Here is a 19971-nt window from a genome sequence, read left to right on the forward strand (position 1 = left end):
CTATGCAATATTCTTTACGTATAACTTATACATGGCAAAAAGTCAAACTCCACTTTTTATTGGAGCTTTTGTGATGCAAAATTGAAACATAAAAACTCATGTAAGACAGTCTCACATGTTAATTTTGTGAGACAAATATTTTATTTTGATAACTAATGAAAAAACATTACTTTTTATGCCAAAAACATTACTTTTTACTGTAAATATGAGTAGAATTGAATCGTGAAACCGTTTCGGAAGAGATCTACTCAATTTGAAATGTGAGTCAGAAAATACGAATTCACCATGTGGGCACGGGTACCTGACATTTGTACCTTAATTTCAAAATTGTCACATAATTCTTTNCGGGTTTCTAGCATGATTATGGCTTGTCTGATCATACGAATTGTAGTAAAAAAAAATTTTGTTTAAAAGAATTTCAAATTCAGAAAAACCATACAACGTTCAAACAAATAAGACCAGGTATGGTAAACTATTATACTGATAAAAAAGCACTCATCCGGCATATATATATATACTGATAAAAAAGCACTCATCCGGCGATTATATAAATAACAAAAGAATCTCTCAAAAAAATTAACAAAAGAATCAATCCATATGATATCCAAACTTTTATTCTAGACTGGATATGAAAATGGAGGTAATTTCAGCCACAGAACTAGGATTTTTTTCAAAGGAGAATAGAACTCTAAACCTTAAAGGGCGACGAAAGCATATTTCTGTGAGTAAACGGCGATCATCTCTCTGACTCGGTAATGTTTGCCACTTGCACACTATAAAATGAAGTCAAAAGACAAGCGAAACCCGTTTAGAAGCCGAAACCACCGGAAAAGAAACTCTCAAAGTAAAACATGTCGAGGACGAAGAAAGAGTTGTGTACTCAGTACCAAACTGGAATCTAAAATTCATACCAATCAAAATGAGTCGAGCATGACATATGCAAACAAGTCGACTAAATGGTATTGCATCTAGTATGTCAAAGATCGAAAAAATACCATTTTCTTACTTCTTTTTGCCTCCATTTACATACGAAAATCATCTCAAGAGCTTGCCTCTGAACTAAAACTTTTCAAGTTCTTCACTGGATGTTTCTGTGCTTTCGGATGCATTAGCATGCTTTTCACTGAATTTCAAACGAATTGGTCTCCCCAATAGCTCCTGCATGAAAGGTTTTGATGAAAGAAAGTTGTCAATACAAAAATTATAATGTAAAAATAATCGGTACTTTGTGTACCATCTGCTGGAATGACTATTTTTTTTTCAGCAATTAGTCACTTATCTGAATTCGCTGATGGTATTAAGAAATAGCATGATACAAATTATTCATTGTTCTTTTTAGTGTAAACATAAATGAAAATCCTAAATTCAACTTCATCTTAAACCTCAAACCATTAAAAGCTGCATCCATAAAGGGCAAAGCTGGTATTTGGATACATCTATGTAATCCATAATCGAAATGTGGAAGCACAAGATGGATGATGGCTAGGTATTTTGACTCTCTTACATTTTAAATTCCCTATACGTTTTTATAATCTTTTGCATTTACTTACACTTACAGATAAATATGATTCGGTTACTTCAATTTAAAGCTTTAGCTTTATTTCTCAACGCGCAACTTCTACCTCAGCCACCTTCGTTAATCTATGTCTAGTTTGTGCGGAAACTTCATTTTTGCAGCATATTCATGGAGCAAAAAGTCTGAAATACATAGGTAGAGTAAGTGTGTATCAAACCAATTGTTGGTTATTGAATTTTGACATCTTTCTATAATGCATTCTTCTTTATTTAATCAATGATACATTTCTTTTGACAATATTTTATCATGATAATCATGCATGTGTGTTATAGGAAAAGAGTTTCTTATAGGAATGAAGTTCCTTGAACACCAAATCATTCATTGAAAGATTTTCCTATAACATGTATGATACTCTTTTCCTAAAGCTTTCTGTAAGCCATTCCAGTTTGTATCCTTGAACACCACCACAAATGTAATTCCTTGATAATTTCATAATTAATCTTTAAGAATAAGAAAAATGTGTGAGAAAAACTCGACTTTTGGAAAAAATTAGTTCAACATTCAAAAAGTTAGTACAAGGTATACCTATATATGACCTCAGGGCTTCAACTTAGACTTAATGGGCTTAAAACAAGCCTGTACTATCTCTTTAAATGAGCCTACAAGCACATATTTAAAATACATAAATCCTTTTAAATAGGCCTACAAGCATATATTTAAAGTATATAATATAAATAAATACAAGAATGAAAGTGCGTCATTAAAATATTATATGCAAATTGCAACCCAATCATGACAACCAAAGTTTTTACTAGCCCAATTACATTTAAAGGAGTGCCATTAGCTTACATCAAATCATGTAGTTTTTTGTGCGTAGTACTAGTTCATGGCTAATGCTAGCTCCACTCGGGATGATAAGAACTACATCTTTATCCCAAACCACTCCTTATTCTCATGCACATGTGGTCCTCCATCAAAATCCCTTCTCTCAGGAAGATTTATTCTCAAATCAGTATTCACAACAAATAGAAAGATCAACAACATTAATAGTAGCACTTACATTATACTTACCTAGAAGATCTAAACTGTATGCACATTCATTCATCTTAGCAAGAATCTGAAAATCAACATCTCCTCACAGTTGCAGCTTTGACCTTCCTTGCATCAGAAAAAGCTCCTTCCTCGTGTGCAACAACACCCAATTTCCTGGTTCATATACCCCCTTATTACGACCTTTATTTGCCTTATTCATGTACCGCTGAGTTAAATTCTCAATCTGATAACAAACTTGCTCATATAATTTTCTCACAAACTAAACTTTCTTTTTACCATCAAAACCAGTGTCTTCATTTTTTGGCATTGACAGCAAAATCTGTAAAAACCAGACATGGCCTCAAATGTGAGTGTTGTGTAGCTAAACGAGCACTCCTTTAAACATCACATGTGGAATACACTCCTCCCAATTCTTCAAATTCCATTAAATTACGGCATACAATAAAATTGTCAAGCTTCAGATTACCACCTCCTTCTGACCATCTGTCTAAGGATGGCATGTGGTTAAAAATAGAAGTTCGGTACCAAGTTTAATCCTAAAATGTCTTCAAAAATAAGACAAAAAGCTGATGTTCTTACTGGGAACAATAGTCCACAGCACACCGTGTAAAAAACAACCTCTCGAAAGCATAACTCCGCAACATTTCATACATCATCATTCTCGTGACACAAGATGAATTGTACTTATTTACAAGGAGGTTTATGTAACCATTGACGAGCCTAATGATTCTTTGCCTAATTTTCGTGTTGTCTTCCAAGCATATGATGAAGTTTTCCGAGAGGAGTTCTAGCAGTTTATCGCCAATTAGGCGAATTGAGCACCAAATTGATTTCATTTCAAGAACTTCGATTCCTAATTGACTAGCCCATGGGACCAACCCTGAGGAGACCAAGATGTTGTAGTGGAAAGTAATGAGTTAATGTAGACATGGTACATCAAGAAAGGTTTGAGAGCTTGTACTTATCTGTGCTACCTGTAAACAAAATGGATGGAACGTGGAGGATGTGCATTGATTGTATGGTTTTGTTGCAAAGTAATGTCATCTTATTCCTTATTTAAATGATATGCTTGTTGAATTGCATGATGTGTTTTCTATGATTAATTTGAAAATGATATCAAATAGCATGCATGAAGGAGACGAGTGGAAAAAGTTAAAAACAAATCATGCTTAGTATGATTGGTTAATGATGTCTTTCGGCTTAACTAACACACCTAGCACATTTATGGGCTTATGAAATCATGTTCTGAGTGCATTCATTGGTAGAATCGTATTGGTGTACTTCAATGACATTCTTGTTTACACCATTAGTTTAGAGATCCATAAAACGCATGTTAGTCAGGTGATGGAAGCTTTTACAGAAAGAAAAGTTGCATGCAAACCTAAAGAATTTTGTGTTTTGCATGGGACAAGTGATTTTCTCAGGTCATGTAGTGTCAGCTAGCGGGGTGGAAGTATATGAGAAGAAAGGTAAGGCACACCATAAATTGGCTTACACGTAAGTCTGTACCTGAAGTTAGGCGTCTTCATGGCTTCACGAGCTTCTATAGCAGGTTTTCTAAAGATTTTTTTAAATTTGTAGCATCATTAATTGAAATAATAAAAATTACTAGGGTTTAAATGGTAGAAGGAACAGTGATGGAGGAAAATTTGAGTTGTACGCCATTCCTTGCAATGCCTGGTTTTTCTAAAAATTTTGAAATTGAAGTTGATGCATCTAATATGGTATAGAAGCTGGCTTGATGAGGAAAAGCAGCCTATAGCATACTTTATTGACAAGCCAAACTGGACAGCCTTGAACTACCCAACATATGACAAGGAAATGTCAGCATTGGTCAGGACATTGCAGACACGACAACCTTATCTTTGGTCAAAGAAGTTTGCCATCCACCTGATCACGAGTCATTGAAGTATTTGAAGGGGCAAGAAAATATGAGTGAACGTCATACAAATTGTTAAGAGTTTTTCCTCATGTGATCAGGATAAACAAGGGAACGAGAATGTTGTTGTCAACGCCTTATTTTGCCGGATTACCTTGATCCTATGAATATTAAACTGCTTGTCCCAAGTTTTATTAAATAATTTATATGCTAATGAATATGTTTTTCCCCTAATATATTTGGGGCTGTGAGAAGGCGACTTTTGGTAAGATTTACAGGCAGGAGGGATTTTTGTTTCATAAGATTAGATTTTGTGCCACAAAATTCTTTGAGAGAGTTATTGGTACGAGAGTCGTGGTGGAGGACTTATAGGGCATTTTGGGGTCACGAGACCTTACATATGCTGCGTGAGCACTTTTTCTGGCCTCATATCAGGAGAGCATGTGTGAGCATAGTGTCACTTGTAGAAAGATACAAAGTCTAGGGTATCTTACGAAGTGTACACACCCCTGCCTTTTTGGAAGCACGATTCTATTTTTGTTGTCATTGACAGGTTTTCTAGATGGCACATTTCAACCCATGTCACTTGCAGATTTGTACTTTCGAGAGGTTGTATGATTGCACGATGTGTCACTCACTATTGCTTCTGATAGGGGTATTAAGATATTACTTTTGGAAGACAGCGTAAAGTAACTCAAAGGTGGTAAATCAAACCCTAACAACTTTATTGTGTCATAACTCAAAGGAATTTGAAGAATTCATAGGCGTGTATGCCTCATATGGAGTTTGCTTATAATAAGAGTATTCACTCGGCGACAACGCTCCCCATTTGAAGTATAAGTATAGTTCTGACCCTCTCAAATGGGGAGCGTTGTCGCCGAGTGAATACTCTTATTATAAGCAAACTCCATTTTGACCCTCTCACTCCTGTGTATTTGGTACCACTACAAGAAACCAAATAGACTAGTCTTGATGGTAAGAAGAAAGCTGAGCTTGTGAGAAATTACACGATCAAATTCGTCAACAAATTGAGAAAACGAACTCAATAATACATGAATCGGGTATTTTCCAATGCAAGAAGATGGTCACTTTCAGATTCTTGATAAGATCCAGAGTTGTCGATAGCCGAGGTGCAAAAATGCGATAAATTTTCTGGGCTTAAAGCGCAAAACAAAGCGCATGTTTCACAGAACAGAAGCGCAAAAAAAAATATTCTCAAAAAAATAAAAATAAGATCAATAATCTTTGAAAATGTATAGATGAAATATCAAATATTAAAATCATAGTCATCTTCATGTCCATCTTCATTTTCCAAATTTTCGCCATAAGCTCCATCGCTTGATTTGTATCCATCGGTATCTTCTTCCTCAGTTTCCTCATCAAGATCAATATCTTATTCATCAACAAGATTAGTTTGGTTCTTCAAATTACTCTTTTTTGCATGAACTCTTTAATTTCTTCTATAACATGCTCCTTACATTTCGGACATGCTTTCACATTTCTATCGCCCTTACTAAATGTAGCTTGTGTCGATAAATCCCATCATTTATTATTTTATCACAAAAACAACATACAATATTTGGATTTTTAGGATCCAAAAGTGTTGCATAATTCCAAGAAATATTCTTTCGATTTAGTGGAACTGTTGTATTTGATAAGTTTAACAACTGAAAAAGCAATAACAATTACTTATTAAAAAAACAAAACAAAACAGTTAATTTTGTTTTACAGAAATTCATAAGATTAGTGTTTTACCAATTTTGGGCAGCAAAGAGGATTGGAGGGAAAGTGGGAACACGGTTGGGACGGTGGACCAGAGGTGGGGCAGCAAGCCAAAGGCGAGGCAGGGAGAGGCGGAGGCTGGTGGTGAGAACTGAGAAGCAAGACAGCAGGCCGGAGGGTTTAGGGGCTTAACATTTTTGTTAATTTTTTAAGCAGACTTAAAATCGCACTTATTTTAGTCTGCCAAAGCTTTAAAAAAAGGTGTGTGATGCTTCTATGAAGTGCACAAAAGCGTTCGCTTCACAGACTTGCTGCGCTTCGGAGTTCCATGAAGCGCAAGCCTTGCGCCTCGAGTCGCTTTGCGCCTAAGAGGCCGAGGCGAGCGCTTTTGACAACAATGATAAGATCAACAACAAACCATACATATTGGATCTTCCAAGTGAGTATAATATAAGTGCTAATTTTAACATTATTCTTCCTTGTATGTAGATCGTGATTTAAGGACAAATCCTTTTAGGTTATGTTTGGTTTGATGGATAAAAGTGGATTATTTCTCTTTGGTGCAAATTTGCATATTGATTATTTATCTCTAATCAATCAAATCATTATTTACTTATCACACAACAATCAAGTCATTTAATTAAAAATTACAACATTTTCTTTCATATCTCTATTTTATTTATATTTATTAATTAAAATGACAAAATTGTATTTTTTCATCTTAGCCCAAATTGAATCAATCAAACCAAACAAACATACTATCATTAATTAAATATTATACCACATCCTACTCAATATTTTAATAATACATTATTTATCCTATCCAGTTCCATCAACCCCATTAAACGCAACCTTAAGGGAAGAGAGAATGACATAGGACCAGATATGCATGATGAACAACAAGCAGATTGAAGAGATAATGATGCAATCACTATCATCCCGAGTGGACCCATCATAAAGGTACAAGCTGGGAAGTTAACAACCCATCGATAAGTTTCTTACCACACACAATGGTCAAGGAACTACCGGGTTTGATGCAATCAAAGAGCCTTTGAATGTTTAGTCTACTTCAAGTTCAAGAGCAAACCAATTGAATTGTTTCAAGTCTTTAAAGGTAGTTGGGTTACTAAAAATTTGTTATCATGATTGAGTTGATTGTAATATTTAGTTTATTAGATGTATTTTTCAGGCCCACTTAAGGGGGTGGTATAAGTTAATTTTAAGCCCATTAGGTCTAAAGTTGAAGCTATCGGGTTAAATATAGACATGGGCAAATTGCATCAGCACCCTCTATAAAAATTTTAAAAACTAAAAAAACCCAACAACTAGCATTTAAAACCCTTAAAAATCAGACATAAAAACCCTTGCAAATGAGGTAAATGTGCTTGAGATTTAATAAAAAACATGAATTAAATGTATTTTGATTTATGAAACACAAGGGTGTTAATAAATCGTCTACCATCATGTATTTTGAAATTTCAATCTCCCATTAGCATATTTCTAAAATGTTTTCCTAATACTAGACTTCTCACATAAATTCCCCTTAAAATATTTGGAATTCTAGTCTTTGTGCATCATCAAGATCCTAACAAATCTAAACTAGATCCTAACAAATCTAAACTAGATCCCGAGTCTCATAGGTGCATTTTTGTTGGGTATCCATCTAATCAACGGGGGTTTAACTGCTTTGATTCTGAGTCAAAACAGATGTTTTTTTTGTCAAAACGGATGTTTGTCTCTATGGGTGTCACTTTTTTTAAGGTACGTCGTACTATGACACTCATCTTCAGGGGGAGTCTAAGTCCGATGAAGATGAATGCCAAAATAACTCAGACCTAACATTTGAATTTGAAACCCCTAATAATTCTGTTACACCGTTTGATACAATAGAAATGAATGAGAAACACTTCAAGGGTCAAGTTTATATAAGGAAAGAAATGGCACAAGAAAGAGGAGACAATATCCTACCACAAAGCCATGAATCAGATCTAGCGCCAAATCAAGAGACGCACAATCTCACGTCAACAGATCCTGATGATTCGAGTCAAGGTATGCCCAACTGAACCCCTCTCAAATATCATCGACTTTCCTATTGCTCCAAGGAAAGGTGTTCGATCATCTGCCATTCACCCACTGTCTAATTTTGTAACTTAAAAAAATTTATCACCCGCCTTCTTTGCTTCTCAAAAAGATTTTGTTAGGATTCCAAATAATATACAGGAAGCTCTAACAATACCTGAGCGGAAGGAAGCGGTCTCTGAAGAAATGAGAGCTCAAGAGAAAAACTACACTTGGGAGATGGTTGAACTGCCCAAAGGAAAATCTAGGGGGTGTAAATGGGTTTTCACTACCAAATACAATTCAGATGGCTCATTGGAAAGGTATAAAGCACGCTTTGTTGCCAATTGGTTCACCCAAACATATGGAGTTGATGAGACTTTCTCTCCAGTGGCAAGATTGAATACTATTCGAGTTACATTATTTATTGTAGCGAATCTTGACTGGCCTCTAAACCAACTCGATGTGAAGACTGCCTCTACTGATTTCAAAGAAGAAGTCTATATGGAGCCTCCTCTTGGCTTTACCGATCAGTTTGGGTCAAAGATGAGTAGGCTGAAAATATCTCTACATGGATTAAAACAATCTCGAGAGATTCTCAAAGTTCGTTAAAAGATGGGGATACAATCAGGGTCAATCAGACCATACTTTGTTCACAAAGACATTGTCCACCGATAGGATCTCGGTACTGATTGTGTACGTTGATGACATAATATTAATAGGAGATGATATCGAGGAGATGAATATTGAAGAAAAGCTAGGCCGAAGAATTTGAAATCAAAGATCTGAGACATTTGAAGTACTTACTTGGGATGGAAATAGCGAGATCTAAGAAAGGAATTGTGGTGTCTCATCAAGTACATTCTGGATCTCCTAGAGGAAACTGGGATGAGTGGATGCAAGCCTTCAGATACTCCAACAGAGGTAAATGGTAAACTAGGATAAATAAAGATGATACTCACATGTATAAAGTAAGGTATCAATGATTAATTGGGAGATTGATCTATTTATCTCATACACGACTAGACATTGCTTTCGTTGTGAGCATCAAACAGAAGGTCAACCTCAGGATATTGCACTTTCATATGGGGCAACTTGGTAAACTGGAGGAGTAAGAAAAAAGTGTAGTTGTCAGAAGGAGTGCAAAAGCGGATGTTTTAACGAAGAAAGTGAAGTATCCAATGACGCTATATTGTGATAATAAAGTTGGTATTACCGTTGAGCATAATCCAGCTCTACATGATAGACCCAAGCACATTAAAATTGAAGCACCTCATAAAGGAGAAACTTGAGTAAGGAGCCATTTGTACTCCATTTGTTCCAACTACGTTGCAGGTTGCGGTTATCCTAACCAAGGGGGGCTTCCAAGACTACTATTTAAAGATCAAGTTAGCGAGTCGGGGATGATAGATATCTTCGCATCAACTTGAGGAGTGTTTATAAATATATCCCTACTAAAATAAAATTTGTTTAGATATAGATTTGATTTAATTTGAGTTATGATATAATTAAATTATGTCTTCTTTGTTTGTTTAAATGTATGCATTAGACTGAATAATAAATGAAATAAGAGTGAAAAAACTTCTCTCTGTTTTTTATATCTTGTTCGATAAATTCTATAATATATATGTATAATATATTTAGACAATCTATCTGTGTGCTTTATATTTGTAAAACCCAGAAAGATGCAAACTGTAAATATACTTTTAACTATACTTTTATAATAATATATAGTAAGCTATACTATTTAACAAATTTTATATCATTCTTCTTATTTATTTATATATAAGCATAAAAAAAATATGAGCATGTCATACAATAATTGACGATAAGAAAGTACTTAAAGAAGAATGTGTTGACCAATTAATTTGATTGAGTTGATTTTTTAATAAAACAATAAAACTTGAACTTCTTTGTTTATTTTTTGTTACTAATGTAATAATAAAAAATTAAATATGTCAAAATATAGTATATATATAATTGTATAACGGTTTATATGGATACAACCCGTTAAATTTCGTGTATAGGTCGGGTCAGGTAAGAGTTTAAGTTTTATTCATACCTCGACCTGTTGTCCATAAATGAGACAAGAATCGTGTGGTATGCAATATGAAACCTTGACTCATTGCCTATAATAAGGTCAGAACCAAGGTATGAAAACAAACCTCGATCCACGGTTTATGAAAGTAGGAACCTCGGCACTAAAGGATGAATGACATAAAGAATGATTCTTGATAAGTTTTTAGGGTGAAATATGATTCATTCTAATAAAGTCATTAAGTACAAATATATATGGGACTGCTTAGGTATACCGAACCCTAGCACCCCTGCCCCCTCGATTTCAGTAAAGGTCTCTGGCAAGATTTTCCCAGCAATCCTTGTATCGCATGTCATGCTTAATCCTTGAATCGTTTTGACCATATTTAGAATATAATTTTGCATGTGCTATTCACAAAGATTCAATCTACTGCCAATCAAATGGAGGTAAATTCTATATGGATGGTGAACACTGGACTGGTTAACCTACTATTGCACAAATGGGTAAAGAATCAACAGATGCAGTTTGAAAAGAGACGACACACAAAATATTACACAAGTAATTCTCGAGGTACTGTGTTGAATTTTATTTATTGCACAAATTTTGAAAGCAACAGTTTAACCCAGGACGCTAAACCAAAAAGTTTTTTTGATTTCCAATGCTTAATAGTTAAGGTTTTGGGAGAACCCCAACAGCATCCATCATATGGTGCAAACTAGCGAAGGACTACATCAGTGGGACCATTAAATTGGCTAAAAAATTGATACAAGCATCATATCATAAAATGAAAGTAGAAAGTAATAAGAAATAAAAGAAAGAGGGAAAAGAGCATTTAGAACCTCGGTGAAAATATATAAAAAAACATAACCCCTTCTGTGAAATTAAGGATCTTTTAAACCCTATGCTTTTAAAAATCGGGCATAAAATCCCCTTCAAACGGGAAAATAGTACCTGATTTTTTTTAAACATTGATTTATAAAATACTTTAATTCAATGTAGAGAGTTTTATGTTTTTCTAATATTTTCCAGTGGTGATAATTGCAATTTGCCCAAGAAAGAGCAAAAGTATTAAAGATAGTTGGTCACCTTTCCATCTAACACAGAGATTGCAGATTCCGCTTCCTCCTTTGTGGAAAATGAAACAAACCCATATCCAGCTGATTTTCCTGAAGGATTATCAAACACAACTCTAACTGATAAGGGATTGCAGCTGGTGGAAATGAATTCCCGTAGACTGTTGGATCTCACTTTCCACGCAAGATTTGAAACATAAAGTTTATGGACTGTCTCTCTAGGCGGACGTACAGAAAGGGTTGGAGAAGGTCTCTTGAATCTCTTAGCAAACTGCACTCGAATGATCCTACTGGATACTTCCTGCCCATAAAATTATTTTAAATAGTGTGATCAGTCGTTCAAGAGGAGATAGGGAGTGAGAAGAAATATTGTTTTTCTTATTTGTAGTAGTCATGAACTCTCTGAAATTTCAGTAATAAGTACAAATGAAATGTGTCGACTTTCAATTGGGTAAACAGTTAAAATTAATAAAAACAAGAATGATTCAGGTTAATGAGAAATTTGAAATTCGAGATACCATTAACGTGACTGATATTGAAAATACTCATTAACAGAACTAACTAGTTCAACAAATAACACAACATTCTACATAACATATGGATTAATGGTTTTATACAGTTTAAAACTCAGAGCCCATGTTCATCAAAAGGAGGGCATTGCTCCCCGTTTGGACACAACTATTAACACTTAATAATGGTTCAACATATTTAAAGAGAGTTAGTTTTAAGTAACTAAAAGGCCATGTACAAACAGTATTTTGTCAACATTAGTGCTTTTCAATTTTAGACCATAACTGATGGTTTAAGAATTGCATTATTATGAAAGAAATTAATTCAATATGACATATTCCTAAGTATAAAAATCCTGGACAAACAAAAATGGTTCACCAAAGGTCCAAAATGATAGAATTATGAGTTACAGAGGCAAATTATATCCCGGTGAAAATTTTATTTGCTTTTTAAGGGTGACCAAAGAATCACATATTGAACTCCTTTAACACGTTGAATTAGGAACTTTCTTCTAGCTTAAAATTTTTTTAGCCTCCCAAATTTCTGCTAGTTTTGTTATTGGTTAATATGTGAAAAATGAAGTCTTAACATAAAAATCATGGTTTATGCCAAAAGGAGAGGTTGTAAAGGAGTATTCTAAAGATAATAGCACATGAACAATGATAAAGTTCATTCTTCCTGCTTATCGCTTATATAATAATATATTAAAGTAACTGTATAAGCAAATTATTTCTCTGACTATATGACAAAGTACAAAGATGGGTACAGTCCCTATAACGCCTTGTTATCTTTCTAGCTGTTGAACAAAAGTTTTGCATCTACACATCATCAAATGAATAATAAATCCAGAAACGGGACCTGCTGATAACCTGAGTCCTAATGCTTCATTCTAAAAAGGAAACAAAGAAACAAGGATGGGGCTAAGTAGAATCCTACTCAATGATGAATTTTATTCCACGTTCAATTAAAATCCACCATACACAACCAAGGAGTAGGGTGTGACAAATGAAGCCATGATCTAAGAGTGTTCTGGTGGACCAAGGTAGAGGAATAAGAAGAAAGAAGAGGACCATTAGGACACCTGGAGGCAAGGAAGATAATTGTTTCACTTCTGCAAAAGGTTGGTCAAAGAACTATTCAAAATATGAAATACCCGTTCTAGGATATATTGAAAGGAAACAATACCATAAAAGGATGGATATTTTTTATCAATCTCCCAAAAAATGAATGCTTTCCCACTATAGGAAGTAAGTTTCCAAAAGTACAAAACTTGTTATGCATCAAATTCTCAATGATAACCTAACATGTGCTATAAGAGAAAGAATAGAGGTTAATTCTGATAGGTGGCTACTATATGTGCATGTTATTTGGACTTCAGATTCTTTTGTGACAACACAATCTAATTCTTGTCCTGCATACGCAGCACGGCAGCAGCCACAATCAACAAGCTTTCTTGTGCCTACACTCTCCTAAGTCTCAACAATTTTTATGATCTAGAGATAAGATAAATTGCACTGGCTTCAATTGAATGGAGAAAGGGATAAAAAATTCCCTTGTAGGAATAATATTGTTCGCCTTCACACCGTGAGGAATATCTTCACTTGCGATTTATTTCTTCTAAATTAAAAATGAGAAATTTATATAACGAGATGCCATAATCTGTTATGTAAACAGGATCAAGCTATGGGACAGTTCAGGGGGACGGTCATTTCGATCAGTGGTGATCCCTTGTGAGGTGTTTTTCGACCTTGCTTCCCTATGATTCTCGATGGAAATGATGGGCTCTTTAGAGAGAGCCCAGCAATCTCTTGCAGAAGAGCGCGTATATAGTAGAGGGTACGCCGAATTTATATCAGTATTGATAATCAAAAGAATTTAGTAGGTTGTTGAATATTTAAGTGGTTAATGTCAACAAACTATAACATCTCAATTATGTATCCAAACAATATATCATGATGCGTACATAGCCTATAAAAGATAACCGAATAATAGAATTGAACTAGAAGAACGCTTAGGTAATTTTAAGTTCCAAAAATGAACGTACATAAGAGTCGAATTTCTCGATTGCAGCTTGTGCCTCATCCCCAGAAGACATTGTCACAAATGCAAATCCTCTGTTCTTTCCATCTTTCTGCTTTATAATCTATACTCTCATACAAGAAATTAAAAACCCATGAGCCAAAAATACGCCGGGGCAGGCCCTGAAAATTCATATACAGTAAAACTTAGAACCATATCTTACCTCAACGTCCGCAACAGAACCACATTCACCAAACAAATTCTTTATATCAACAACGGAGAAAGACCAGGGCAAATTCAGCACAAACAGCTTTCTTCTGCTATCGGATTTTTCAACCTTTTCTTCGATAGTCGCGCTTTGTACAGAGGACTGTAATCTAAAGCCATTTCTTTTGGCGGGAAGAAGATGGAGGTTGTGGAGAGGGAACTTTAGGGAAACTGTGGGAACAAAAGGGGTTGCGTGGAATCTTACAGAAGATAGGGATTCCCAATGTGGAAGTAATTTTGGAGAAGTTGAAGGGTACGAGGAGACGACGGAGAATGGCGACTCCATTGCCGGCATAGCCAAAGCTCGGAGGAATTGAGACGTCAGAGAAATGCCAATAATTTTTTTCCACTTATCCACAGAAAAATCTACATGTATATATTCCAAATATATATATAAATATGAGTAATTCTCGTGTGAAACGATGTCACTAATCTTCAACCTTATCGATATTCATAATAAAAAGTAATACTATTAGCATAAAAAGCAATATTTTTTCATGAATGACCTAAATAAGAGATTCTCTTACAAAATACGATCCGTGAGACCGTGTCAGACAAGTTTTTGTCTATACAATAAATCATAATAATTTATTATTCAAATTAAAATTTTATAATTTTTTTACGAATTATAAAAACAACACACATTTTAATTTCATCTCTCTCAATAGATTTTTTAATTATTATTTTTCTATAAAAAAAAAAAAAAAAAGAAAAAGAAATTAAGAGTAAACCGGCCCATAATGGGGAGCAAAAAGTCCATCTTTATTAATTTGATCCAACAAATTCATAAATACATTGATTGAAGCCCAATGAGTGTTGGGCCATACAAATTTTTTTGACTATGAATAACAAGTTAATCAAGTAGGGATATATTATATTTTTAAAAAAATGGTGTAATTCAATTAGATATGGTCAACTTTTTTTATACAATAAAGAGGCCTATTTTAAAAAAAAAAAAATGACTTAGATCTTATTATCAAAATCTCTTTTTTTTAAAAAAATTAATAAGATAATGTTATGATCGAATTAACAAGAATTGTGGTCTAGAGGGGTGGATAGACCTTTTGTGAAAAGTTCTTTGACAAAACAAATTTTAAATCTTAGGTTGTTAATTTTTTAATCTATTTGATATACATTAATTTAAAGTATTTTATCAAATTGTTTGGGGGAAATAATGTAGGTTGAGTTTATTAATTTTGAGATCATCACATCATCAGCAAAGGAAGAATAAAAGCAGTAATATAAATATTTTAAGCTAAGAGTAGGTCTCTTGTGAGACGGTATCACGAATCTTTATCTGTGAGACGGTTCAACCATACCGATATTCACAATAAAAAGTAATACTCTTAATATAAAAATTAATATTTTTTCATGGATGACCCAAATAAGATATATGTCTCACAAAATACGACTCGTGAGACCGTCTCACATGAGTTTTGCCTTAAGTTAAAGGACATAACATTTGTTTATAGAAGTTCGAAAGATATATATCTTCCACATATCTCCTTATCTCAAGAATCATGAAAGACATCAGTAGACAACATCTGATACACTGGGACAAGTTACAATCTATGGACTCAATGAAATACTCAAACCACACAGTAAGACGATTTATATGAAGCAGAAACAAGTACAACGTCCCGATCACATAACATGACGATTTACGCAAGCTCCAACTCAACGTGCATATCACAGAGTATGACGATTTACAAGTGAACATAATAAAACACAAGAATGTGAGGTTTTACAAATAATTTTGGGCTTGTTTACAAAATATTCACTCTCATAACATTTTAAGTGTTTAATGATCGGATCGACACCATGGATTGGGAGCATGGTTTTTAATGAATATATATTTGTCTCAACAACACAAAATATAAAATTTATCATACTCATTAAAATCTTAGCAAACAAAATATGATCTATCACAACACATTATATATCCTTACCTTGAGTGTTGTCATCAATGCAATTAGTTATCTTATCATACACACCAAACATAGCCTAAAGTAATTATTGAACTTCTAAGTATTAAGTCTCTTGAAACTTTTTTGGATATGACGATTCCTTCTTATCTATCTTGGTCTTTAGTTCTTCGATACGTAAGCTTCTTTGATTATTCAATAAAATTAATATTATTTATAGAAAAAATGTCGATTTTAGTCATGTATGTATTAAGGTGTGATATTTTTAGTCATGTATCTAGACCTTAACTAACTATGATTCGATGATCAATTTTAGTTTTTTTTTCCTCAAAATCATATAATTTAACAACTAATATGATTGTTAAATTTTTTATAATTTTAACAATGTAATTATAAAAATTTAACAATGACATTTTCATTTAGTTGCATGATTTAAGAAGAATGATCAAAATTGATTATCGACATATAGTTACAAACCATAATTGATTCAATTAATTAATATATATGACTAAAACTTATATACATGAGACATTTTGTCTTATTTAGTTATTAAAAACATGAATACCCCTCACATATTTTTATAAATACATACCATGAATTTTAATTTTCACTAATTCAAATAATACGATATAAACATTGATTTTGTAATGTTATTAAATTTATATTTACTGAATCGAAAAAATAGTCTTTAAAATAATTTTTTTAATTAATTTATCATTAATGAATATCTCCCTAAATGAATAAAATTTAATGATCTAAACATTATTAATTTATAGATAATTTACTGCATTTTACATTGCTTTAATAAATGCTAGCGTGAGAAATCAATCGAAACAAAGCATTTTTATAAACCAAATCAACTTCATGTGAAGCCTCCTGATATTTCTTTTCAAATTGTTAGTTAAATTTATATTCCTCATTTTTTTAAAATGAAATATTTTTTTCTTCGGAACGATGATATGATCAAACTAATTTTGAAGAAAAATAGAAAAGTTAATATATTATTTTTAACAGTGTTCTAAAAAGCTCGCTTAAGCTTGAAGCTCGACAAAAACGCCCCGCTTCGGAGAAAAAAGAAAAAAAGCTGTCAAACTATAATTTGACCGAATTAAGCGTAATTAAGACATTTAACTAAGCATACTTAAGAACAATTAATCGCATCTGTTTATTTTTAAATTTTTTTATTTTGAAGTTATGTCTTTTTATTTTAAAATAATAAATTAGGTTTATAATTTAGATGTTTATTTATAAATTTTAATTATGATTAAGCGTGTCTGACAATGATTTGACAAATATTTAAGATTTTTTAATGTGGTCTAGTTACAAAAACAAATAAAGATTTTAATTTTGAGATTTTTATGTTTTTATAAATATGAGAATTAATGCATCAAACTTAAATTTATCATATTTATGTATTATTTTATCAATTTATTGGTTTGAGATAATTACAATTGCACTAAAGATAAAAAAACGTTTTTTCACACTTAAGCTCGTGCTAATCTCGCTTAAGTTTAAAAAGCTTGGAGCTCGACATCCGCACTTCGGGGCGCTTCACGCTTTTTAAAACCTTGATTTTTAATGATACATTGATACAATACCTCAATTAACTGATAATATTGGATATCTGAAATATATGTATTGCATGGCTAATGTCGTTGATATTTAAACTGTTATATAGAATTTAAAATTTTCGTTGTACAAACTTTTAATAATATGACAATAAATCATCATAAACTTAGTTTTAAAATAAAAGAAAATGGTACCTTCATTGAAACTCTTGTGCAAGTACGTTAAAACTTTGTCCAAAAGCAATGGTCCTAATTAAATTGCTATAATTATTGAAATTTTGTCTTCTTATATTTGATTTTATCATGATATTTTTAATATGTTGCTTGACAATTTCTTCTCTAACAATAGAGATAGAAGTCAATTTTGATCAATTATTTTTAATTAGACATTTCTTTCACATAATTTTTTTTTATTATTGTGGTGACAAGAAAATATTTGGTAATGACGACCCATTCGTAGACCGAAGCAAATAAAACAATTTATTATTGAATAAATTGTTTTATATATAAATTAATTAATAGATGGGTTCTTGTCTTTTTTTAAAAAAAAAAATTAGAACATGTTTATATTTGATAACAAAAACAATTTAAGCGTAGAAATGATGAAAAGGAATATTAATTAGTAACTTTTTATAGTTAGAAAAATAGAATCATAAACAAATTAGAAAAATAAAAATGTATTAACGGAAAAATCAATAATACCAATAAACAAATTCTCGTAAACAAACTCGTTTCTTGTTTATTTTTTATTTTTTTGAGAATACAAGTATGATATTGTTTCAAACTACAAAAATATAATATAACTATTCGTACTACTGACGGGACCTGAACGTGGACACGAAACTTGCTTATCTCAGACAAAGAGAGTAAAAAGAAAAGACTAATTCTACCTAAATAAATTAGAAAAACTAGCAGCAATCAGCGAGACTCAAACCCGAGACCAACAAGTATCAGAGCCGCAACCTTAATCATTGGGTCAGGCATCGTCGATTTCTTGTTTATTATTTTGATACGAGTAAATTAATAAATAAATATTATAAAAATTCCACAAATAGTTTATTTGATTCATGATGAGACAATATTAGTCTAGAAGGAGGTCCCCGCAAGTTGTATAATTGTTTTGGGTTGAGAATAACGTAATCCCACCTTGAAATAAGGCATTAATCACTTGATCACACTTGCCCTAGTCTATTCCCATTTTGACTTTTATATCCTTTTATCTCTTTATTTTTTTGTGATTAATATCGTAAAATTTTAATTATAATACTAATATTTTTACAAATACGTGTGTAAAATATAAATTTATATATTTTAATTTATGTTTTCAATGTTTACAATATAAACTAAATTGAAACAAATATATATAAGAGAGAAATAAAATAAGAGTACGTCTTTCATAAGACGGTCTCACGGATCTTTATTTGTGAGACGGATCAATCATGTCCATATTTACAATAAAAATTAATATATTTTAGATAAAAGTAATAATTTTTCATGGATGACCCATATAGAATATTCGTTTCATAAAATTGACCCGTGAGCCCGTCGTCCATAAGTTTTAAATAATAAATGATACGAATTATTTTAAATAATTGTAAAAGTTTTATTCTTTTAATATAGGAGAGGAAGTTTAAAATAACAAAAAGGCTTCGCAAAATTAATTATTTATGAGGTCTCTCACTTAAGAAATAGCAATAGATAACGAGATATTCTTCTCCAATTTTTGTGATATTTTCCGCTAAACAAATACAAATTGGCCTAGTTGGCCCTCAATCTTTAATTCTTTTTGTTTTTTTGTTTTCCTTTTTCGAAAGGCTTAATTTTAAATTCTTGGAAAGTCGATGTCGAATATGATTAACATTGTTATAAGTACCTATAAGTAATTTTTTTTTTACTTACTTATAAGTATTTATGTAACATGAAATTACATAAAATATTACAGCAGATTACATTTCATAATAAAAAAAAAAGAATCAGGAAAATGTCACATCGATTGACGTAAACTTAATAGATACCAAGAATTAGTCAAATGCCACATTGATTAATGTGAAAATAATGTCCAAGAAATACCTTAAACATACACCCCTTCCCTTGCAACATTTCCTCTACTAGCTTAGTTTCTCAAACAAATTTATCATCAAATTTGTGAGAACCCACATTTTCAGCAGTAGCTAGCAGATAGCATTTAGCAGAAGCTAACAATTCCAACAGCAACTGATATTTCAGAAGTTAGTATTTTTCCAGCAGATAGAATCCATCAGCAGAAGAGTTCAGTAGCGCGAGATTCCAGCAGACAACTACTGATTCTGCTTATGACTTGTGACTGAAGCATTTATTATGGAA

General features: G+C 32.5%; 1 protein-coding gene across 10 annotated transcripts; it reads right to left on the bottom strand.

The window, feature by feature from the left end:
- Positions 1-521: 521 nt before the first annotated feature.
- Positions 522-14501, bottom strand: LOC140987817 (28 kDa ribonucleoprotein, chloroplastic-like). 10 transcript variants are annotated; one of them, XR_012177211.1, is made up of 6 exons: positions 14092-14501; positions 13894-13992; positions 11353-11640; positions 10291-10357; positions 1007-1158; positions 522-773 (listed from the first exon to the last, which is right to left on the bottom strand). XR_012177211.1 is itself a non-coding variant. In XM_073456487.1 (6 exons), exons 1-5 carry the CDS (start codon positions 14428-14430, stop codon positions 2114-2116), a joined length of 855 nt encoding a protein of 284 aa, XP_073312588.1. In that variant the 5' UTR covers positions 14431-14501; the 3' UTR covers positions 686-1158; positions 2102-2113. The 10 variants fall into 10 exon arrangements, 4 of the variants coding, with proteins under 4 accessions (XP_073312588.1, XP_073312589.1, XP_073312590.1 ...); XR_012177210.1 differs by having other exon boundaries at positions 996-1158; XM_073456487.1 differs by adding an exon at positions 2102-2175 and having other exon boundaries at positions 686-1158.
- Positions 14502-19971: the final 5470 nt, after the last annotated feature.

Source organism: Primulina huaijiensis, chromosome 11 (assembly GCF_012295235.1).
Source record: "Primulina huaijiensis isolate GDHJ02 chromosome 11, ASM1229523v2, whole genome shotgun sequence".
Taxonomy (NCBI): domain Eukaryota; kingdom Viridiplantae; phylum Streptophyta; class Magnoliopsida; order Lamiales; family Gesneriaceae; genus Primulina; species Primulina huaijiensis.